The sequence below is a fragment of the Musca autumnalis genome, unplaced genomic scaffold, assembly GCF_047663935.1.
Source record: "Musca autumnalis isolate F117 unplaced genomic scaffold, ASM4766393v1 scaffold_3, whole genome shotgun sequence".
NCBI classification, from domain to species: Eukaryota; Metazoa; Arthropoda; class Insecta; order Diptera; family Muscidae; genus Musca; species Musca autumnalis.
Genome location: NW_027411866.1, coordinates 152,487,280 through 152,512,329, shown reverse-complemented (window position 1 = coordinate 152,512,329; position 25,050 = coordinate 152,487,280). Strand labels below are relative to the sequence as shown.

The 25,050-nt window shown below is 37.2% G+C and overlaps 1 protein-coding gene across 2 annotated transcripts; it reads right to left on the bottom strand.

The window, feature by feature from the left end:
* Positions 1-1,125: 1,125 nt before the first annotated feature.
* Positions 1,126-20,807, bottom strand: LOC141397948 (LIRP-like). 2 transcript variants are annotated; one of them, XM_073974938.1, is made up of 3 exons: positions 18,982-20,807; positions 1,792-2,020; positions 1,126-1,721 (listed from the first exon to the last, which is right to left on the bottom strand). In XM_073974938.1, the coding sequence occupies exons 2-3, from the start codon at positions 2,018-2,020 to the stop codon at positions 1,567-1,569; spliced, it is 384 nt and encodes a 127-aa protein (XP_073831039.1). In that variant the 5' UTR covers positions 18,982-20,807; the 3' UTR covers positions 1,126-1,566. The 2 variants fall into 2 exon arrangements, with proteins under 2 accessions (XP_073831039.1, XP_073831040.1); XM_073974939.1 differs by lacking the exons at positions 1,126-1,721; positions 1,792-2,020 and adding exons at positions 10,603-10,948; positions 11,033-11,303 and having other exon boundaries at positions 18,982-20,634.
* Between the last annotated feature and the right edge of the window lie 4,243 nt (positions 20,808-25,050).

The window sequence follows — 25,050 nt, the reverse complement described above, 5'->3', positions numbered from 1 at the left end:
GAGCTCCTGCTCTTCTATGAAAAGAGCTCCTGCTCTTCTGTAAGAAGAGCTCCTGTCATTCATTAAAAATACCTACTGCTCTTCTATGGAAAGACCGCCTGCTCTTCTATGAGAGGATTGTCCGCTCTTCTATGAGACCACCTCCTGCTCTTCTATGAGAAGACCTCCTGCTCATCTATGAGAAGACTTCCTGCTCTTCTATTAGAAGACATCCCGATCTTCTATAAGAAGACCTACTGCCCTTCTATACAAAGAGTTCTGCTTTTCTAAAAGAAGACCTCCTGCTCTCATATTAGGAGACCTCCTCCTCTTCTTTAAGAAGACATCATGATCTTCTATTAGAAGACTTGCTGCTCTTCTATAAGAAGACCTCCTGCTCTCCTATTAGGAGACCTCCTCCTCTTCTTTAAGAAGACTTCCTGCTCTTCTATGAGAAAACCTCCTGCTCTTCTATGAGAAGACTTCCTGATCTTCTATTAGAAGACATCCTGATCTTCTATAAGAAGACCTACTGCCCTTCTATATAAAGACTTCTGCTTTTCTATAAGAATGCCTCCTGCTCTCCTATTAGGAGACGTCCTCCTCTTCTTTAAGAAGACATCATGCTCTTCTATTAGAAGACATACTGCTCTTCTATAAGAAGGTCTCCTGCTCTTCTGTAAAAAGACTGCCCGCACTTCATTCCCTTCTATGAGAAGACGTCCTGCTCTTATATAACAAGACTCCCTGTTCTTCTACAAGACCTCCTGTTCTTCAATAAGATGAATTGAATTAAAAACTTATTTTAGTTTTTTTTTAACACATTCCATGTATAACGGCATTGTTTCCAAAAACCAACTTTCCAAAACAAAATGTTAAGCAAATAGTTCTGATTATTTATATAGTGGTTCTTTGAGGACTGTTACTTTTTGTGATCAGCTGCTGCGATGTTGTGGGAGTTTAGCATCCAAACGATTGTAGAAAGTTTCTGCTGGCATTGTTTTTTAGTTCGATGTCACTTTGGTAATACAGTTACCAAAAAATAAGAATACAGTTTAATAAATAAACACATCAAAGAAAGGTCTTAAGCTCGGTTTCGCCAAAAATGTCCTATTCTATCTTCTCCAATAAAAACACTATTATCCATTTCTTAACAGTTTTTTCATTCAAATTTTTATTTTTTTCGTTTTTTATAAAAATGTCTTTTGTAAAGTAAAAATTTGCTAACAACATTTCGCTAAAAAAAATTAAACACACAAAAAAATTATACAAAAATAAAAAACGAACACAAAATATGACGAAAAAATAGCAAACGTCGCGACAAAACACAGACAAAAAAAACACTACATAAACAAATTATTAGAAAATATTAACAAAGATTTTTTGCTTTACAACTTAAAGGATAGGAGGAAGGAACTTAAAACTAAACAGCCTAAATGAATGTGAGGAAAATGCGTGTAAGTGTAAGACAGAGTGAGAGATATTAGAGATGGCAATGACAGTGACAATGTAATACAAAATTTGTCAAAATGATTTCGCGATTATGACAATGGAGATGAGCGATGATCTTAGTTTATAAATTAGAATTTATTCTGCACAATAAGACTGCAGTTCCGAATAGCCACAGGGACGACGACAACATTCATGGACTGGACCACCGAATGAGGGCCTATAAATGACATTGTCATCCGGTAATAAACGCCTCAAAAGACTGGCACGATTTTGATTGCCAAAACTTTCGGCTATAAGAGAAGAAAGAGATAAATTAGTTTCAATTATCCGGGTGCGTAGGTGTCTGAGTTTAAAACTTACGATAGACATTCGACAATGAATTGTAACGTCCGTTACAAATTGTCCTTATGGCTTCAAATAACGATGTGCTGCAGTAACGCTGATGTGGTACGTGTGACTGTGACGTCAACGGTTGTGTGCGGGCAGGTGTTGGCAGGGTAATTATCACAATGAAGCTTATTATGACTAAAGACGCGATTGTTGTTGAACTTAACGCACGCGATGAGATTATACATTGAGAAAACGTCATCTGCAAAGAGAAAAGAGAATTTTTCATTAGTATTTTGTTCAAATGGTACTTATGGTAGGAATTTAGAGCTAGGCTAGATCGACTCTTCTATGAGGTAATTAAAACATATTTTTGGAGTAGCAAGAGCACCAATAAACGTGAGTTGTTAAAGCTTTCTTGCAGCAACAATAAACGTGCATTTTTAAAGCTTTCTATGAGCATCAATAGACACCAATAAACGTGGATTTTTTAAAGCTTTCTGGGAGTAACAAAGGAGCAATAATTGACACCAATATACGTGGATTTTTAAAGCTTTCTAGCAGCAATTTTTGACTCCAATATACGTGGAGTTTTAAAAGCTTGCTAGGAGCAATAATAGAGGCCGATAAACGTGGATTTTTTAAAAGTTTTCTAGGAGCAATAATAATGGCCAATAAACGTGGATTTTTAAAAGTTTTCTAGGAGCAATAAGCCAAAAAAGTGGATGTTAAATGCTTTCTAGTAGCAACAATAGAAGCTAATAAACGTGGATTTTTAAAAGCTTTCTAGGAGCAACAATAGAGGCCAACAAACGTGGATTTTTAAAAGTTTTCTAGGAGCAATAATAGGCGCTAATAAACGTGGATTTTTAAAAGCTTTCTAGAAGCAATAATAGACGCTTGTAAACGTGTTTTTTAAAAGCTTTCTAGGAGCAATAGACGCAGATAAACGTGTTTTTTAAAAGCTTTCTAGGAGCAATAATAGACACCGATAAACGTGGTTTTTAAAAAACTTTCTAGGAGCAATAATAGATACCGATAAACGTTGATTTTATTAAAAGCTTTTTACAAGCATTCATAGATACCAATAAACGTGGATTTTTTAAAAGCTTTTTAAGAGCCTTAATAGATACCAATAAACGTGGTTTTTTTAAAAGCTTTTTAAGAGCATTAATAGATACCAATAAACGTGGATTTTTTAAAAGCTTTTTAAGAGCATTAATAAATACCAATAAACGTGGATTTTTTAAAAGCTTTTTAAGAGCATTAATAGATACCAATAAACGTGGAATTTTTAAAGCTTTTTAAGAGCATTAATAGATACCAATAAACGTGGATTTTTTAAAAGCTTTTTAAGAGCATTAATAGATACCAATAAACGTGGATTATATTAAAAGCTTTTTAAGAGCATTAGAAGATACCAATAAACGTGGATTATATTTTTTAAGAGCATTAGAAGATACCAATAAACGTGGATTCTATTAAAAGCTTTTAAGAGCATTAGAAGATACCAATAAACGTGGATTCTATTAAAAGCTTTTTAAGAGCATTAATAGATACCAATAAACGTGGATTCTATTAAAAGCTTTTTAAGAGCATTAATAGATACCAATAAACGTGGATTTTTCAAAAGCTTTCTAAGAGCATTAATAGATACCATTAAACGTGGATTATTCAAAAGCTTTCTAGGAGCAATAATAAAGGTGGATTTTTTAAAAGCTTTCTAGGATCAATATTAAAGGTGGATTTTTTAAAACCTCTCTAGGAGCAATAATAAAGGTGGATTTTTTAAAACCTCTCTAGGAGCAATAATAAAGGTCTATTTTTTAAACCTCTCTAGGAGCAATAATAGACTCCAATAAAAGTGGATTTTTAAAACCTTTCTAGGTGCATCGATAGACTCCAATAAAGGTGTATTTTTAAAAACTTTGTAGCAGCAACAATAGACATTTGAAAGCTTTAATTAATGCTATAAAAACTTCGGTCTTTTAAAGCTTTATAAAATCCACTTTTAAAATCGTTAAAAAATTAAAAGCTTTGAAATCTTGGATTGTTAAAAGTTTTAAAAATTTGGATATGTATAAGCATTAAAATTAGAATTTTTAAAAGGACGTGGATTTTTTTAGAAGAACTTAAGAGGCAATGGACCTGGATTTAAAAAAAATAAGAAGGCAATGGACCTGGATTTTTTAAAAAAATTAGGACGCAATAGACGTGAAGCAATGAGCGTAGATTTAAAAAAAACGTGGGTTTGAAAAAATAGGAAGCAATAGGCGAGGATTTTCTTAAAAAAATTAGGGGGACATTGCCTTGGATTTAAAAAAATAGGATGACGTGGATTTAAAAAAAAAATAGAAGGCAATGGAAGTGGATCTTTAAAAAACATTTAGAGTCAATTGATGTGAATTAAAAAAAAATAGAGCAAGTTGACGTGACTTTAAAAAAAAATTTAAGGCAATTGACGTGAATTTAAAAAAAAATTAGGAGGGCGTAGATTTAAAAATGTTATAAGGCAATGAACGTGTATTTAAAAAAACTGGAAGCCAATGGACATGGATCTTTAAAAAAACTTTAGAGGCAATTCATGTGCATTTTGAAAAAAAAAATTAGAGCCAAATGAAGTGAATTTTTTAAAAAAAATTAGGAGACAACTGACGTGGATTTAAAAAAAAATAGGAGGCAATTGACGTGGATTTTTAAAAAAACATTTAGGAGACAATTGACTTGGATTAAAAAAAAATTGGGAGGCATGGACGTGGATTTGAAAAAAAAATAGAAGGCAATGGACATGGATTTAAAAAAAACAAGTAAAAAAGTATCAGTCGGCTCGGCCGACAGAGATATACCCTCAGCCTGTGCAAATTGAAACACTTTTTTCACAAAAAAAAAAAATATGTATTTAGGGGGTTTCAAAATTTTGGTCGTATGAACCGACAAAAATGTTGATTAGGATTAAAGTTCAAAAATTGTGCGGAAAAGGTTCTTAAAGGAATGGACCGACATAGACCATGGGGGTGCCATAGGGGGTTTTTACACCCTTCGGGCTGTTTTCTCAAGAAGTATGGACTTGCCCCTGAAACAACTTTTACCATCGTAATTGAGGCAGCGAATGTAAGTTGCTTCAACAAAATAAATAATAAATAAAAAAAAAAACAAACGGGGTGAGCTAAATAAAACCATTTAAAAATCAAAGTGATTCAATAGCAGGTCTTAAAGTGAACTTATCCAAAATTTTGTGTGGGAGGTACGGGATGGAGCGAACAAATATAGTCCATATTCGAACCTGATCTATATCTGGTAGATATTATGAGAATGTGTAAAGTATGGACCGAATCGGTCACTCCCATCAAGAGTTATCGTGGCCCAATTTTTCCGAACATTTTTTAACTTTTGTGGGGTAGGTACCTGAAGGAGTGGACAGATATGGCTTATGGTTTCTTTTTCAACTTTCAGACTATTTTTTCAGGAAGTATGGACTTGCCCCAGAGGAAACTTGTACCTTCGTATAGGGGACAGTGAATACAAGATGTTACAACAAAAACCAAGGCGATTCGAGAGCAGGTCCTAAACTGAACTTTTCCGAAATTTTGTGTGGGAGGTACTCGAAGGAGTTTACCGATTGAGTTCATATTGGAACCTCATCTAAGTCTGGTAGAAATTTCATAATGTGCAAAGTATAGACCAAATCGGTTACTCCCATCAAGAGTTATCGTAAGCACAAATTTTCCGAATATTTTCGAACTTTTGTGGGGGAGGTACCGGAGGGAGTGGACCGATATAATCCATCTTTGAACTTGAACTAAGTTTGGACAAAATATTACGAAAGCCAAATTTTGGACCGAATCGGCGGATCCGTTCGAGAGTTATCTTGCGCTCCAACCACTACACACGGTGTCATAGGGTTTTTTGTAACTTTCAGGCTATTTTCTCTGGAAGTATGGACTTGCCCCTAATGAAACTTACAGCGTCGTATAGAGGACAGGGAATACAACTTGCGTAAACAAAAATCAAAGCGATTCGAGACCAGGTCCTAAACTGAACTTTTCCGAAATTTTGTGTGGGGGGTACCGGAAGGAGTGGACCGATTGAGTCCATATTGGAACCTCATCTAAGTTTGGTAGAAATTACACGATGTGCAAAGTTTGGATCAAATCGGTTATTCCCTACAAGAGTTATCGTGCGCACAAGTTTTGCGACAATTTTTGAACATTTGTGGGGGAGGTACCTGAAGGAATGGACCTATATGGCCCATCTTCGAACTTAAATCGAATCTGGACAAAATATTTGGGTACCCAAAATTTGAACCGAATCGATTGATCCGTTCGAGAGTTATCGTGCGCACCAGCCTGCCAGACAGACAGACAGACAGACAGACAGACGGACGGACATTGCTAGATCTACTCAAAATTGTCTGAAACGGATATCGTACAAACATACTTGGGGTCTAAAACCATTATTTCTATGAGGCACATTTTTGGTCGTATCAAAGTGTAAATACCCTCTTTAGCCTAAAGGCTGAGGGTATAATTAGGGGGCTATTGATGTGGATTTAAAAAAATAGGAGGCTATGGATGTGGATTTCAAAAAAAAAAATTAGGAGGCTATGGATGTGGATTAAAAAAATTAGGAGGCTATGGATGTGGATTAAAAAAAAAAAACAAGTAAAAAAGTATCAGTCGGCTTGGCCGACAGAGATATACCCTCAGCCTGTGTATATTGAAACAATTTTTTCCCAAAAAACGTATGTATTTAGTGGGTTTTAAAATTTTTGGGAGTATGAAACGACAAAAATGTTGATTAAGATTAAAGAGCAAAAGTTTTGCGGAGGAAATACTTAAAGGAATGGATCGACATTGACCATTATGGAAGTGGATCTCCAGTCATTACATATGGTGCCATAGGGGTTTTTACACCCTTCGGGCTGTTTGCTCAAGAAGTGAGGATTTGCCCCTGAAAAAACTTTTACCATCGTAATTAAGGCAGCGAATGAAAGTTGCTTCAACTAAAATCAACGTGATCCGATAGCAGGTCTTAAAGTGAACTTATCTGAAAGTTTGTTTGGGAGGTACTGGATGAAGTGGACATATATATTCCATATTTGAACCTGATCTATATCTGATAGATATATTAGGATGTGTAAAGTATGGAACAATTCGCCCACTCCCTTCAAAAGTTACCGTACGAACAATTTTTCATTTTTGAAATTTTGTGGGGGAGGTACCTGAAGGAGTATACCGATATGGCTTATCTTCGAACTTAAACTATGTTTGGACAAAATATTACTAAGGCCACATTTTGGACCCAATCGGCAGATCCGTTCGAGAGTGATTTTGCGCTCCAACCACCTCACACGGTTTTGCGGAGGAGATACTAAAAGGAATGGATCGACATTGACTGTTATGGAAGTGGATCTCCAGCCACAACATATGGTGCCATAAGGGGTTTTTACGCTCTTCGGGATGTTTGCTCAAGAAGTATGGACTTGCCCCTAAAAAAACGTTTACCATCGTAATTGAGGCAGCGAATGCATGTTGCTTCAACAAAAAAAGTGATTCGATATCAGGTCTTAAATTGAACTTATCCGAAATTTTGTGTGGGAGGTACCGGAAGGAGTCGGCAAATATAGTCCATATTTGAACCTGACCTATATTTGGTGGATATATTAGGATGTGTAAAGTATAGACCAATTCCGCCACTTCCTTCAAGAGTTACCGTACAAACAATTTTCCCGAACATTTTTGAACTTTTGTGGGGGAGGTACCTGAAGGTGTGGACCGATATGGCTTATCTTCAAACTTAAACTATGTTTGGACAAAATATTACTAAGGCCAAATTTTGGACGGAATCGGCAGATCCGTTCAAGAGTTATCTTGGGCTCCAACCACCTCACACGTTGCCATAGGGTTTTTTGCAACTTTCAGGTTATTTTCTCAGGAAGTATGTACTTGCCCCTGATGAAACTTGTACCGTCGTACCGTAGTGAATACAAGTTGCTAAAACAAAAATCAAACCGATTCGAGAGCTGGTCCTAAACTGAACTTTTCCGAAATTTTGTGTGGGAGGTACCCAAAGGAGTGGACCGATTGAGTCCATATTGGAACCTTATCTAAGTCTGGTAGATATTTCACGAGCTGCGAATTCTGGACCAAATCGGTTGCTTCCTTCAGGAGTTATCGTACGTATAAATTTTCCGAACATTTTTGAACTTTTTTGGGGGAGGTACCAGAAGGAGTGGACCGATATAACCCATCTTCGAACTTAAACTAAGTTTGGACAAAATATTACGAAAGCCAAATTTTGGACCGAATCGGTTGATCCGTTTTAGAGTTATCGTGCGCTCCAGACAGACAGACAGACAGACGGATGGACATTGCTCAATCGACTCCAAATTGTCTGAAACACATTTCGTCCAAACATACTTGGGGTCTAAAACCATTATTTCGATGAGGCACATTTTGCCCGTATGAAAGTGTATATACCGTCGTTAGAATAAATGCTGAGGGTATAATTAGGGGGCTATGGATGTGGATTTAAAAAAGAATTAGGAGGCGATGGATGTGGATTTAAAAGAAAATAAGAGGCAAAGGACGTGTATTTTAAAAAGAAAAATTTAGGAGGCAATGGATGTGGATTTTTAAGGAAAAATTTAGGAGGCAAGGACGCGGATTTTTGAAAGAAAAATTAAGAGGAATGTACGTGGATTTAAAAAATTAGGAGGCAAAGGACATAAATTAAAAAAATAGGAGGCAATGGACGTAAATTAAACAAGTAACAAGTAAAAAAAGTATCAGTCGGCTTGGCCGACAGAGATATACCCTCAGCCTGTGTATATTGAAACATTTTTTTCCCATAAAACGTAGGAATTTAGAGGGTTTTAAAAATTTTGAACGCATGAACCGACAAATATGTTGATTAGATTAAAGAGCAGAAGTTTTGCGGGGAATTACTTAAAAGAATGGATCGACATTGACCATTATGGAAGTCGATCTCCAGCCACTACATACGTTGCCATAGGGGGGTTTTACTCCCTTTGGGCTGTCTGCTTAAGAAGTGTGGTTTTGCCCCTGAAAAAACTTTTACCATCATAATTGAGGCAGCGAATGCAAGTTGCTTCAACAAAACTAAAGTGATTCGATAGCAGGTCTTAAAGTGAACTTATCCGAAATTTTGTTCGGGAGGTACTGGATGAAGTGGACAAATATAGTCCATATTTGGACCTGATCTATATCTCGTAGATATATTAAGATGTGTTAAGTATGGACCAATTCGGCCACTCCCTTCAAAAGTTACAGTACGAATAATTTTTCCGAACATTTTTGAAATTTTGTGGGGGAGGTACCTGAAGGAGTGGGCCGATATGGCTTATCTTCGAACTTAAACTATGTTTGGACAAAATATTACTAAGGCCAAACTTTGGACCGAATCGGCAGACCTGTTCGAGAGTTATTTTGCCCTCCAACCTCCTCACACGGTGTCATAGGGGTTTTTTGCAACTTTCAGGCTATTTTCTCAGGAAGTATGGACTTGCCCCTGATGAAACTTATACCGTCGTATGGAGGGCAGTGAATACAAGTTGCTAAAGCAAAAATCAAAACGATTCGAGAGATGGCCCTAAACTGAACTTTTCCAAAATTGTGTGTGGGAGGTACCCGACGGAGTGGACCGATTGAGTCCATATTAAAACCTGATCTAAGTCTGGTACACGCTCCACGATGGGCAAGTATGGACCATATCGGTTACTCCCTTCAAGAGTTATCGTGCGCACAAATTTTCCGAACATTTTCGAACTTTTGTGGGGGAGGTACCGGAAGGAGTGGACCGAAAATATTACGAAAGCCAAAATTTGAACCGAATCGGTTCATCCCTTCGAGAGTTATCGTGCGCTCCAGCCAGCCAGACAGACAGACAGACGGACGGACATTGCTCAATCGACTCCAAATTGTCTGAAACACATTTCGTCCAAACATACTTGGGGTCTAAAACCATTATTTCGATGAGGCACATTTTGCCCGTATGAAAGTGTATATACCCTTCATAGCCTAAAGGCTGAGGGTATAATGAGTTAAGCTGGGTACACATTGTCAGTTTTGAATCGATAACTGTCAAACCGTCCAGCAACCACAAAACATTTTGTGGTTGCATGATGAATGACAAAAATGAACGGCCACACTAGCAAGCAACAACAAAGCTGTCATTCAAAACTGACAATGTGTACCCAGCTTTACGAGTAGTGGGATTCTGTAACTCGTTTTTGCTGTTATCGATAATTGTCGGTAAAATTAAAATGCTTATAATTTCGATAATTAACGAAATTTTTCGGTAAGTTAACGATGAATAAAACGTCGTCGCTAGCCTCTATCGACACAGACAGTGATGCCAACTTTTCTTTATGTTTTTAGTCATAATTTTGCGATATAATTTTACCGATTTTTGTCGGTAACAGCAAAAATGAGTTACAGAATCCCGCTACAGGTTTGAACTAAACGGACACCAAAGCAAGTTAAATAAAACACTGTAAAAATTAGGAGGCAATGGATTAAAAAAATAGGATGCAATGGACGTAAATTTTGTTATGAACATTGATTTTAAAAGAATTTTTAGGGGCAATAAAAAAGGCACTGATCGTGCATTTTTTAAACAATAGGTGCAACCAAAAAGACAATGGGTGTAGATCTCTTCGTTTGTACGGTGTTTTATTTAACTTGATTTGTTTGTGATAATTTTTGGATTTATAGGAACAATATTTTAAAATGTTAAAAACGTTATTTGTGAAGAGTGAAGTATATATAGTATACATTTGGTGTGAATATTCAATGGCAAGTTGTATAAAAGTCAATGTCGGACTTTCCTTTTCGCAAAAAAATTAGTAAATATTTATTAAAATTAATTTATAAAACTAACAATATACATATGTAGTTTGTAGTAAAAGCTAACATGAAGATCATAGGTTACTCATCTTTTTGTATATATAAATTAAAAAAAAATATTATAAATAAAACAAATTTAAATAAGAAGAATATCAAGTGTTGTGTTCCAAGTCTTAAATCTCTGTGGGCCCTCATTTTTTTTTGTATTTCTCACTCTTCTGGACAATATAGCTTAAGCTGAGTATAACCGCACGGATGTCTACAACAATCAGATATCGTCTCTCCATTTCGTGATCTAAGTGAATTATTTCCTGTCACGTTCGCTGTTATTGAAAAGAGGAGAAAATAGAGAGAAAAAATGTTCATGAATTTTCATAAATATCATCCTAAACTAAATGTACACTCACTATTCGATACAGGGCGAACATTTTCACCACATATAAGTAGCATGAGATCCGTTAGAGAACGACCACAGTAACGTTTGAAATCAATATCTGAACTATTGAATCTTGAGGTTATAGGATTTGCCTGCAATGATCCTGTCATATTAATGACAACTATTAAGCGGACAATAAGGAGGCCAGTCATTAGAATTGACGAGGTAATTGAGTGGGCTTTTGTTACCATGGCCAATGATTTCCTGGCGTTGGTAGATTTTTTCCTGATGAGCAACACCATCTGAAATGATTCAGAGATATGACAACGAATATGAGTTTTATTGGTTTTTGTATTTTTTTTTTGGGAATTGAAGGGAATTGATCAAAGTATGCGAGTAAAGCAGATTCTTTTGTAGCCACAATTATCAAAAAAATCTAGTTTTATTACATTTATGAAACATGTTAAAGGGATTTTTTAAATCATATAGTATATGAAGAACTACATACTTTGACAGCTATAATTGTGGTTTATGTTAATGGATATTTCTCAAGGAATATTACAGCCTTAATGGATTATTTTTTTAAGAATACTTTTAGACCACTTTTGAGAACTACAATCTGTTCTATATAAAAATAAATTTCAAGTAAGCCTTCCATCAGATTACATGCACCAACTATCATGTAAAAACAAAATTTGGTCATGGGAATTTTCCTTACACGCTGCTGCTGTTGTTGTTTTTATTCTTGCAATGGAATAATTTGCAAACCGCATTCGTTGTTCTCATTCTTCTGACACATGTATTTAAATTTAATAACAAGTGTGTTTATATTTAAATGTGTGTAATTATAAAATATTTATGTACATCTATACACATTAATAAATAATAATCACGGTCCATATTTGTATTATCAGTGACCACCGAGCGAGGTTTTGTTGTTTTGATTTTAATAAAGTCCAATCCAATACCCAGTTGTTATTGTTGCTGCCAGACACTTTCGACTCATAGAAGTAGATTCCTATTATGAACGTCTCTTATTTCTGTCGCTGTTGTTGTTGTTTTAAAGCTACATATGTCGCTATTGTTGTCTTCGTCATATTACAATTAGCAAGTCAGTCCGAGTGCTTGTAAATATTTTTATGTGAAATAGTGGCATTTCATTATCAATGAATTATTAAAATATTTTTTATGAATAAACAAATTCTTCGGTTTTAAAATATTTTATATATATTTTTAAAATAGAATTCTTATCTCGGCGCTGTTGTTGTTCTTATTGTTGTTGTCACTTTTTTTCCTTCTTTTCTCGGAAATAGTTCACCCTGCAGACACTGATAGTGTTATACACAGTGTAGCACGCGCTCTTAAAATTATTTTGTTTTTTTTTATTTTTTAGTTGTATATATTTCACACATTATTACATAGAAGATGTGTACATGTATGTATGTGTATGTACTTTTAATAAAATGTAATGCTAAATTAAATTAAAATAGTTCCTATAGCAATTTCTATACACATACGAAACATAATATGTAATAAAAATTGAAATCAAATGTTTTTATTTTTGTTTTATTTTGGTTGACGGTCGTTCGTTCATACTGGGTTTTGATTCCCTACACCATAACATATGGGAAGATTATTTTATGTAGGTTTGTAAAACAACGAATTATTATTGCTCCAAGACTCACCTTTTCGAAATCATAGAGATAAGAAATTATAAAGATGTTGAAATATTTAGGCTTCTAAATATGACATTGTAAGCATATAAAACCAATTTTTAGGTGTACTTGTGTGACGTAAGGTATGGAAGAAGAGTGAAGATGCCAAACAACGGCTTGACTAGCTTTAACATGGCAAAGCCCAGGACTTATCTTGATCCATCTTTCATCTCAAGTGTACAATTACCTTCCCGTGATGTCACCTAAAGAGCTGCCTACAACACCAGTTAAAGTTAGCGAACTAATATGTGCCGCGCGTTCACCTATAAGAACGACAGATACTTCGGTTGGGTATTGGGGGACTACAAAAAACATCGCACTATAAAAAATAAACAATCAAAAAGAAAAAAAACGAACCCCTCTAAAGTTGATGACCCCCGCAAACGTTTTAGGGACCATGATCTTCGAATCTGCACCTGGAATGTACGGACTCTTTATAGATAAGGTTCAGTTTCAGGTAAATGTACTGGGCGTCACAATAACACCTAAAGGTGGCACACTGTACGAGGGGTACTAAAAACCATTCTGGCCTAGGCAACACGCAGTGTCGCCAGGCGTAATTTGAACATTTTTTTGGAAAGTTTGACAGCTTTTAGTATAAGCGTACTCAGGACAGTTTGACATACGACCATGTATTGGGTTGTTTACAGTGACTTGAAAAATTCACTTTGCTAAAAAATTGAATTTACTTGTGAACATTTTCGTCCGATAATTTTTTACAAGTTTCGACGTGGATAACCACGGCAAGAGTGCATCAATCAAATTAAATATTTTTATGTCGATAAAGGTACATCCTATGAATTCAATCGTGGCCGACACTCGCAAAAAAAAAACGAAAGTCATGAGGGTAGCCCAAAATCGGCCGTTGTGCCAGAAAAAAAATTAAGCCGTCCCTGAATGGATAATGCAGGATCGCCACGTTATATACCGTGAGATAGAGGCATCCTTGGGCATTTCTTCCACCAACTAACATGTGATACTGCATGAACACCTGGCCGTAAAAATGGATTTTTCTCCCTACATCTAGCAAAATTGGCCAATCGCTCAAAAAAGGGCTCTTGTGGATTGGTGCAAAGAAATTGTGAATAAACACAATCGCGGTGCTTCAAACGACATTTATGAAATCGTTACAGAAGACGAATCTTGGATCTATTCTTAGGAGCTCCAAACAAGACAGGAATCAACCGGTTGGGTCTTCGAAAGCGAGCCAAATCCATCGAAAGCTGTTCATGGAAGAAGACCTTCGAAGCAAATGGTCGCCTATTTCTTCGACAAAACTGGCAGTGTGGCAACTATACGGCTTCAGAAATGTAGGACGGTTAATTCTGAGTGTTACACTAAAATTTATTTGCCTAAAGTCTTCTGAGAAATTCGTAAAACGAACAAGAGAAGACAAATCATTCTGCATCATGACAATGCGACCTCTCACACATCGATTCAAACCAGAGCGCCGCAGCGCCGTACAGCCCTGACTGGGGATCCAATGACTTCATCTGATTCCAGCACATCAAGAAAAAAAGGCGTGGTCAACGATTTTCGTCGCCAGAAGATGCTATAGAAGCCTTCAAAAACCATGTTTTGGAGGTGTTTAATCAAGCCACTGTAAACAACACAACACATGGTCGTATGTCAAACTGTCCTGAGTACGCTTAGGCTAGAAACAGTCAAACATTCCAAAAAAATGACTCCTGGCACCCCTGCGTTTTGCCTAGACCAGAAGGTTCTTTAGTGCCCCTCGTATTATATAAAGGCCTGGTTGCGGAATTGTAGTTAGTGGGAGGTAAAATCTCCAAAACGTGGATATTAGCGTTTTGATTTTTTACCTCGTATCCCTGATAATAATTTTCAAAAAAATTGAAAATTGTTTGAAGTCACTTTAACCCGATGCTTAACTAAAACAAGTGAGGCAAGGCTATAGTCGGGTCGGGAACGACTATGTGATACCCTAAGCCACTACCCCTGTGCATAAGCTTTTGACCGGCAAAATATTAAAATTTGGAACAGCTTAGCGCCTTTGCTCTGAATGTCTTCATTAATACAGGCCAATTTTGTTGAAACGCATTTAAGTGCATCGTCAGTACAACTCAAATAAAAAAATGGAAAAGTGTGATGTACGCCAATCATCAATAGGCTTCTTTCTCTGTGAGACCCCCATCAACTACCAAAATTTCGTGAGGAGAGACCCCCATCAACTACCAAAATTTCGTGAGGAGCCGATCAATATTCCGACCTGTAGTATGATTGCACAAAAAATGGAAAAAGGGATGCATAACCGACTATTGCGATATCTCTGTTGTTTGACCACCTATGACAACCTACTTCTCATCGTTCTAAAGGTGATATTTTCTACTTTCCTTGTCAGGTTTTGCTTTCGATATAACTCTTACAGAAGAGAGATATTCGCTTTGAAATAAAACGTTGGCATTTTCTCCATAATAAGTTTTTTTTTCACATTCCGACCCCTGAATTGCCAAAATCAACAGGTTTTTTCCTTTGTTCCCGCAAACATTAACACCCAAAATTTCGTGACGATCCAATCAAAATTGCGATCTGTAGCGTGATTACTAAAAAAGAATAAAATGGGTTCTATTACCGACTATTGCGATATCCCCTTGGTTTTCATAGTCAGACTGGAAGGTCCCCAACCATTGCTGTGATATTCGTCATTATTATTAAAATCGCAAAAATGAAAAGTTGGGTTTTTTAGCGGCTATTGCGATATCTTCGTTGTTTGACCATCACCAAATCAATAGGCTTCTTCTCCTCCGGGACCTTCATCAACACCCAAAATAAATAAATAAAAATTGTGACCTGTAGCGTGATTACAAGATTTAGATGGACAGTCGAACGAACGGACACACATAGCCAGATCAGCTTAGCTCTTCTAGACATTCATTTTGGTATATATAAGTATGGGTCTAGTAGGATATAAGTAGCCCGAAAGCTGTAAACACCCACAATGGCACCATGTGTAGTGGATGGAGCGCACGATCACTCTCCAACGGATCAGCCGATTATTTTTACCCAAACTTAGTTTAAGTACGAAAATGAGTTCACTCCTTTAGGTACCCGCCCCAAAATAGTACAACAATTTCCCCCTAAAATGGTGCACAAGATAACTCTTGAAGGCAGTAACAGAGTTGGTCCATACTTTGCACATGGTAATATTTCTGCGAATCTTAGATAAAGTTCAAATATGGACTACATATATCGGCCCATTCTTTAGGGTCTATTCGATGTTACTTCTTGTGGTCCTGTTTACAGCTATATTCGGATATGTCCTGGGACACACTTCAACTCTCACTTCACGCCTTAAGCATTTTATTCACCTCTTATTCACCTTGTTTTTGGAGTATTTTCTGAACGGACTAGGGTGTACTCTTCTTCTTAAATGCCCTAACGAATTTTAGCCCTTAGAAATTCGTAACAAATTTGAGTAAATTGCTTGAACAAAATGTTTGAGGCATGAAGAGAAGTGTGTCTCAGAACATACCCGATTATGTTTTCTGTGACAAGTCCATACTTCCTGACATAGTGGTCCAAAAACCTCTAAATTATACGGTGACGCCACTGAAATGACTGCAGGGAAACGCCTCATAACTAGTAAAAAAAAGTATCAGTCGGCTTAGCCGATAGAGATATGCCCTCAGCCTATGTGAATTAAATCTTTTTTCTACGAGCTTGCCGACAAAAATGTGGATTAGGATTAGAGTTCAAAAGTGTTGCGCAGGAGGTACTTAAAGAATGGACCTCCTTGGTCTGTTATAGAAGTGGATCTTATTTTGGAAGTCATATCGTTTCGATAGCTACCGCGCCCACTAGTCATTTCTGTGGGTCATTATATAACTTTTGGACTAGTATGTCAGAAAGCATGGACTTGTCCACGGAAAACATAATATCGCTTTAAACAGGACTGAAACTAAGATTGAACAAAATATGAAGAAGGCCAAATTTTGGTCCAAATCAGTTCGAGAGTTATCTTGCTTTCCAGCCACTACATATGGTGCCATAGGGTTATTTACACTTTTCGGGCTGTTTCAAGAAGTATGGACTTGCCCCTGCAAAAACTTTTACCGTCGTAATTGAGGCAGCGAATGCAAGTTGCTTCAACAAAAATCAAAGTGATTCGAGAGCAGGTTTTAAAGTGAACTTATATGAAATTTTGTGTGGGAGGTACCCAAGGAGTGGACGGATATGGCTTATCTTCGAACTTAAACTAAGTTTGTTCAAAATATTATGAGTGCCAAATTTTGGACCGAATCGGCAGATCCATTTGAGAGTTATCTTGTGCTCCAACCACTACACACGGTGTCATAGGGGTTTTTTTGCACCTTTCAGGCTATTTTCTCAGGAAGTATGGACTTGCTCCTGATGAAACTTGTACTGTCGTATGGGGGCAGTGAATACAAGTTGCTACAACAAAAATCAAAGCTATTCGAGAGCAGGTCCTAAACTGAACTTTTCCAAAATTGTATGTGGGAGGTCCCCGAAGTAGTGGACCGATGGAGTCCATATTAGAACCTCTGTTAGAAATTTCACGGTGTGCATAGTATGGATTAAATCGGTCAATTCCTTCAAAAGTTATCGTGCGCACAAATTTTCCGAACATTTTCGAACTTTTTTGGGGGAGGTACCGGAAGGAGTTGATCGATATAACCCATCTTCGAACTTAGCCTAAGTTTGGACAAACTTATCTGCTTGCAGAGCTAACGAAGACAAATCGCTTACTTGATTTATTGTTAAAATAGACCGAACATCTTCTGGAAGTTGTTCCAAAACGAGTGTCTTGAGAACAGCGTCATTTAATTGACCAGAAGCAAGATTTTTCATAATTTGCAGCAAATGCGATGGCTTTTGGTCTCCTAATTCTTGATTTTTCAGCAGTCTGCGGAGTTTTGATTCCTGAGATTCGGAAAATGTTTCCATAAGCCGATTTTTAACGGCAACAATTCTACCATCAGCAGGAGGGGATTCCAAAATATCACAAATGTGAGGAAGAAAATTTGAATCGATATTTGCTACAACATATTGGAATTTGGTCTCATCGCGAGTGATACCAGAAATTGCAAAAATAGCTTCAACCTGCATAAACCATAGTTTTGGATTTTCTTTCCAGAATGGATGCAGCTTGTGGACACTAGAAGCAGCAACATTACGGGCTTGAGAATTTTCATTCCGACCATCTGCTAATTGATCCGAATTTTCCGAGGGCATGGTTACACTAGTTTTGTATTTGGTTTTTGTATTCAACGATTTAAAACGCGAGGTCACCAATTAATGTGCGAGGTTTATGTTTTTTAATTGAAACAAAGGCACATTTATAAAAAAGTAACAAAACATATATTTGGTTCAAATGAAATACAAGAACTGAAAATTATAATTTCAAAAAGAAAAAAGTATTTTTCTGTCAATTTAAAATTCAAAGAAAATGTGATGTAAGTTTACAAGTACAAACATTGTAAAGTATGCACCTACAGATCCGTTAGAGAGATATCGTGCGCTCCAGCCAGACAGCCAGACTGACATGGCTAAATCAACTCCAAATTGTCTGAAACGGATTTCGTCCAAACATACTTGGGGTCAAAAACCATTATTTCCATTAGGCAAATTGTACCCGTATGAAAGTGTATATAGCCTCGCTAGCATAAATGCTGAGGGTATAGGGGTTTATACCAAAATACTTAAAATAAGGTGGGGTCATCATAAAACGTGAATCTAAATTTTTGGTGGAGAAGTTTTCAAAGTACTACCCAGCAAAAATCCTCATTACAAACCTCCTTTCCCACCCATTATTTTAACAAGGGCATGTCGCGCGAAATATCTGGTTATTTTGTAACCACTGAACAAAGTAGATGGTAACCACTGAAATACGTAGATACTGAGTAGATTCTGACTACTTATTTCAGTGGTTAGAAAGTAAGCAGACATATCGCGCGACATGCCCTTGTTAAAATAATGGGTGGGAAAGGAGGTTTGTAATGAGGATTTTTGCTGGGTAAATGTGAAATTAAAGACAATTAATTTATAATGCCACAAATTTTACCTAAAATATCAAAATACCTTTAACTGACAATACCAAAGTGGGTATAACAAAACCTGTGTCCATTCTTTTTGGGTGCACATTTTTGTTTGCAAAAAAAGAAAACAATAGACGAACATGTCTATATCGACTCAGAAATTTGTCCTGATCAAGACAAGAAAAATGAACCCAACATTCCCTAATTGTTTATTGCTAAGTTTTTGTAGTTTTCACAAACATACTTACTTTTATGGTTTTCGTTCTGAGCAATCCTGATGTTGTATGTTTTTGTTGTTGTTGTGGATGAGATGCGACGACTTTTGTTCATTATATAGATGCAGGGACTTGAATACAATAGTTTCGGCCTTTCTACGTTTACTTTGAATTTCTTTATGTCTAAGTTTAATTTAAATAATTCTTGGAATTATGTTTACAGTATTAAGTTAGTAAGATTTCCAGAATTTGGATGTACTCTATCGATTGATTTTTTTCACTTTAATCACTTTCGTTTAAGGAACTTTAATTTAGTTTTGCCACACAATTTACGATAATGCAAAAAATATTTCGCACTTAACTTGATTTTTTTTATATTTTTCTTGTAAAGAATTTTGTTTTATTTTCTTTTTTTTGTATTTTTTCATATAATTTTAAAATAAATCACAAATGTTTCCAAAATGGTTATCACAAATAATGAAATCACAATAATTTTCCTTCTGCTTGTTTTTGTTTTGAAATAGTTTCTCGGGGATATAAACTCGGGAAGATTTGTTATTTTTTGTTGATGGTGGTTGATTGGTGGTGATACACTTTCCAACTGTTTCGCACAGATAAACTTCTTCTACTTTTTCTGCAAGATGAGTAAATATTTTTATTTGTTGTTGTTTTTTTATTCTTGTAAGGGATAAACTCGAATCAATAATCGATAACACTAGATCAGGGAGCAATTATTTGGAGCTACTGCTTGCTTGCTTCTACTGCCGTTTCAATTTAAAACGTTTCTAGTCTACTGTAGCGAATAGCGCTGAGTGCGAGCAATCCACCGATTCGCATCGAGCTCTACATAGCTCTGGACTGGTTGATCGTTTGTGTTGAGCGTTGAAACCTTCGTGTGGCAATAGCGTGTGTTATTGTGGATCGTGCTCTTTTGTTGTTATTATTGTTGACAACGCCTAGAGTTGTTGTTGCTGCTGCTACTACTGCTGGTGATGATTTCGTGATTGTTTACAATGGTGGTATTCCAATGCCTGCTGCCGCCCTCTTCCTATGACATAGTATAGTTAGCTAGCTAGCTGGTTTGTTGCTGGGTTTGTTGGGTGTCTGGCTAAACATTCAACTTGTTTTTCATCGTCTGGGTGTTGAACGTTAGGTCGGTCGGTAAATCGATCGATAGTTTCGATGGGATGGATTGTTGTTTGATTATGTTTGTGGGTCCGTCCGTCCATCCGTCGGTTCGTTGTGTGTGAATTCTATTTTTAGTTTATTTCTTTGTTTTTGTTGGTTGTTGTGTTTATTTTTATCATCATTTGTTTACGACACTTGTTGCTGCTTGCTGATGCTGCCTGCCACCATTACTGGTGACCACGACCGATATGTTGTTGCCACGGTTGTTGGCACCGATAATTGCTAGTTGTTGCTGTGCAACAAACATTTATTTTGAATATTCAAGAATAGATAAGTTATGGTGTGTCTTCGTCCACCGTCCAAGAGTTTATCTGTCGTGTGAGTTTGATATATTGTCACCATGGTAATGAGAACGGCGCCTTCGATGGATGCCCGCCCGTTTTTTTTTTCACCGAGGTATGCAGTTTGTTGTTCGCGTGGCTTATTAGTGGTTACGTTGGCGCCAAAGTCTATTTTTAGACGTTACAAACATTATTTGCAATAAATCACTATATTTTTAATGCAATTTTTCACTTTACCACAACTATTTTCAAAATGTGTATTTTTAGATGTAAGCTTGATTTATTAAGCGCACTGATTCGTTTTCTATCCGCCTCCGTTCACAGCCTTCATGTCAAAGATGCTTTGCTCGCAACTGATCGTTTACTTAAGCGCGAATGCTCGTTTCAATTAATCTTATAGTAGAAAATCCCCTTGGCCCGTTTAAGTCGATAGATCTTTGTTATTGTTGTCATTTGCTTCGTTTCATCGATTAGTAATAAATCGTCTTATGTAGGTATTCGCTCGTTCTTTCATTCGTTGCATTATCAAAATTATCAGCTCAAAACTTCTGGGTTGTTGTTTACAATTCTGAAAACGCCTTCATTTTACTGTGAACGTTTGAGTGGAAGCGAACGATGTCATTGATTTCTTAAAAAATTGTAGTCAACATAAGGTTGTAGATCTAGATTTATAGTCGAGTTAAGACTAGACCTCGATCGTCTGGGTCTAATAGGCCGAATGATCTGAAATTTCTATCACAGGTAGGTCTTATTGCGAAGTCCATGCTTTCCGAGATACTGACGTCGACAGTTCAGAGTAAAACCTATGTTATAGCTGCGAAATCCATACTTCCTTAGATATAGGCTCAGAAAGTTTAGAATAAAGTATTTGTTTTTGCCATATGTTTAGGTAGTAGACGCTAATTGAATTGATTTTTTGTCAAAGATAGCTCTTGCTGTCCTATTATACCCTCAGTATTTAGGCTTTAGAACAGGTTTAGACCCCACAACGCATCAACGGTGTGCCTCCAGCATTCCCTTGAAAAAATTGAAATATCAATCTTATGTCAGTCAGGAATCCACATCGCTATATACAAGGAAGCGGATCCGGTGAAAGAATACTTTGTGAGCACACTTTATTTGGAGAAGTGGCACAGTGCTCCTGACCCAACTTTAAATGAAAGGAGCTTACACTTGGAAAGTTTTTGCGGATTCTGAAACTACAATGTTCCTAGATGAAAAAAATCAAAAAGAAAAAAATAAGTAAATCGCCGGAGCGCTTTTTAAGTATATCGCGGTCAAAGTTCACATTTTTAGGGTTTTTTAGGGTTTCACGATTTTGCTTGGAAACCTCAAGTATTATCGAAATGGGATTAGAGAAAATATTGTAGATGTGAAAACTGCATTGACTGCAATTTCCCAACTTAAACTTATATATCTCAAAAATAGTAAAACCTAGGAACAAATCATAACGGTCAATCTAGTTGAGAATTTTCACAGCTACAACATTTTCTTTAGACCCACTTCGATAGGACTTTCGATTTCCAAGCAAAATCCTAAAATAAACTAAAAAATGTGAATATTGATTGCGATTTATTTAAAAATCCCTCCAGCGATTTTTTCTTGTTTTCGGATTTTTCTCATCTATCAACATTGCTGTTTCAGAATCCCACGTATAAACGGTTTTTATTTAAAGTTAGTTAAGGCGCACCATGCATCTCATTGGCCGACTTCATAAAAGCAGTATTTACATTGCAAAAAATGACAACATCATAAAAAGACGAATTAAATATGTGTGCCAACGCTGACATTGCCAAAAAAGAGAGATGTTATTTTGCTGCATTTATGAACGCACACATTGCTTTACTTTGTTTATTTTATTAAATTTATTCTATTAAATAATTACCACAAAGCCGTCATTTCTAATTGTTTCTTATGTATTTTTTTTTCTTCGCAAATGCCAGTTGGCATAACAGTACTGCACAAATTTGGCAATTGCTGGGCAATGTGATGTTTCGCGCGACATTTATGAAGTCGCGACGATGTCAATAAATGCTGCATTTATGAAGTCGCGAGGATGTCATTTGACGCATTGCATTTACGAAGTCAGTCATTGTTTTATAAGGAGGCGATACAGTCAGTGTATTGTCCCAATTTGAACTTCTATAGGTATCTCTTACTTACTTACTTGGCTGGCCCATTACATAACATTTGTTCCATAGACCGAACTAAGAAAAGATCTCCAATTCTCTCTGTTTAGTGCTTCGATTTCTGGAATACCGCGCCTTGTCATCTCTTCATCCACTAGTTTGCGCCATCTATTCTTTGGCCTGCCAATCCTGCGTGCACCGCCATGTGGCTCGAATTTATACGCCTTTTTAGCGGGTTCATCATCGCTCATTCTTATTATATGGCATAGCCAACGCAATCGCTGCATCTCGATACGTTTAACTATAATGATATCGTTGTATAGCAGATACAGCTCGTGGTTCATACGACGTCGATATTCACCGTCAACTCAGATTGGTCCGTAGCTCTTTCGAAGAATTTTTCTCTCAAACACGCTAAGCACTGCCTTATCTGCTTGCGTAAGTACCCAGGCTTCGGAACCATACATCAGCACGGGTAGTATCAGTGTTTTGTAAAGCGTTATTTTGGTTTGACGAGTTGTGGCTTTGTTTTTAAACTGCTTACTAAAGCCAAATTAGCATCTGTTGGCCAATACTATTCTTCTTTTTATTTCACAGCTGATGTCGTTTGTTGTGTTTACGACGGTGCCGAGGTATACGAAGCCTTTTACTACCTCAAAATTATAGGAACCAACTTCAACAGTTGGTCCGATTTAAATGGACGCATTGCGCGTCGACACCATCAACTTAGTCTTCTCGCAGTTTACCGCCAGACCCACTTTAGCAGATTCTCCTTCGACCTTCATAAAGGTATCGGTTACTTCTTTTCCCATGATGTCTATATCATCAGCATAAGCAAGTAACATGTGGCTATTAGTGTAGATTGTGCCACTTTTTTCGACGTTTGCCTCTCGTATAACCTTTTCTAGCAGGATGTTGAAAAGATCACACGAAAGGTTGTCTCCTTGCCTGAAACCTCTTTTGGTACAAAACTCTTCGGAGAGGTTCTTTCCTATTTTAACTGAAGATCTTGTGTCAGTTAGAGCCATTTTACAAAGCCGAATGAGCTTTGCGGGGATACCAAATTCAGACATGGCTTGGAATAGCTTTGAACGTAGCGGGCTGTCGAAGGCTGCTTTATAATCGACAAAAAGGTGGTAGGTGTCGATCTGCATCTCTTGGGTCTTCTCCAGGATTTGCCGCTGGGTAAATATCTGGTCAATGGTGGACTTGCCAGGTCTAAAGCCGCATTGGTATGGTCCAATGATTTCGTTGACCATGGGCTTTAGTCGTTCGCACAATATCCCTGACACTATCTTGTAGGCGATAGGAGAAGACTTATGCCCCTATAGTTGGAGCATAAAGTCTTATCTCCTTTCTTATGGACGGGACACAGGATGCTCAGGTTCCAATCGTCGGGTACGCGTTCTTCCTGCCAGATGGAGCAACTAGCTGATGCATACACCTTATCAGCATGTCGCCTCCGGTTAGGACAGCTCGGCTGGTAAGCCATCGGCTCCTGCTGCCTTATTATTCTTCAGCCGGGTTATTGCTGTCTTTACCTCATCTTGGCTGGGCGGTATATATTCAATACCATCTTCTTGGATTGGATCTTCGCTGGATACCAACAGGTTTGAAAAATGCTCTTTCCATATTCTGAGCACACAGTTACCAAATTACCTTGCTGCTCTCTACAGGAGGAGGTGCCTGTACCAAAGCCATCAGTTTGATATTTCACTCTTTGGTAGAATTTTCGGACTTCATTGTGGCCCCTGTAAATCTCGATTTTTTCACACTCCCGCTTTTCCAGCTCTCTCTTTTTCCTGTGGAAAAGACGTTTCTCCTATCTCCTTTTCTCTCGATATCTCTCTCGTGCGCTACGCTTTGCTACGGATTGTAAAGTAGCCCCATATGCCGCATTTTTCTCTTCGGTAGCAGCACGACACTCCTGATCATACCATGGATTCCTTGGTGGAGTTCTCTGGTATCCAAGTATGGATTTTGCGGCTGTTTGCATGGAGTGGGCAATACTTTGCCATTGCGCTGATATATTATCGGGATGAGGAGTGATTTGATTAAGGAACTGGGCTAGTTGAGAGGAATAGGCTGTGGCTATCTGTTGTGATTGCAGCTTACCGATGTCTAACTTTCGTGTTGTGTCTGTTCGTACTTTGTTTGCTACGTTTAACCGAGTGCGTACCTTTGCTGCAAATAGGTAGTGGTCCGAGTCTATGTTTGCTCCTCGGAACGAGCGCACATCCAACACGCTCTATGAATGTCTTCCATCTATCACAACGTGATCAATTTGATTTCTTGTTTTCTGATCTGGAAACAGCCAGGTCCCTTATGGATGTCGAGATGTTTAAATCTGGTGCTGCTAACTACCATGTTTTTTGCCGCTGCGAAGTCTATCAGCCTCATGCCATTGTCAGATGTTTCATTGTGGAGACTGAATTTTCCGACTGTTGGGCCAAAGATATTTCCTTTCCAATTTTGGCATTAAAATTTTAATGTTATGGGCAGGG

What these genes read in the sequence shown, in the direction of transcription:
- LOC141397948 (XM_073974938.1), bottom strand. Translation starts at nt 2,020, where the DNA reads ATGACGTTTTCTCAATGTATAATCTCATCGCGTGCGTTAAGTTCAACA. An exon ending in TTCATTGTCGAATGTCTATC is followed by an intron (nt 1,722 to 1,791) that starts GTAAGTTTTAAA and finishes CTTCTCTTATAG; the next exon opens with CCGAAAGTTTTGGCAATCAA.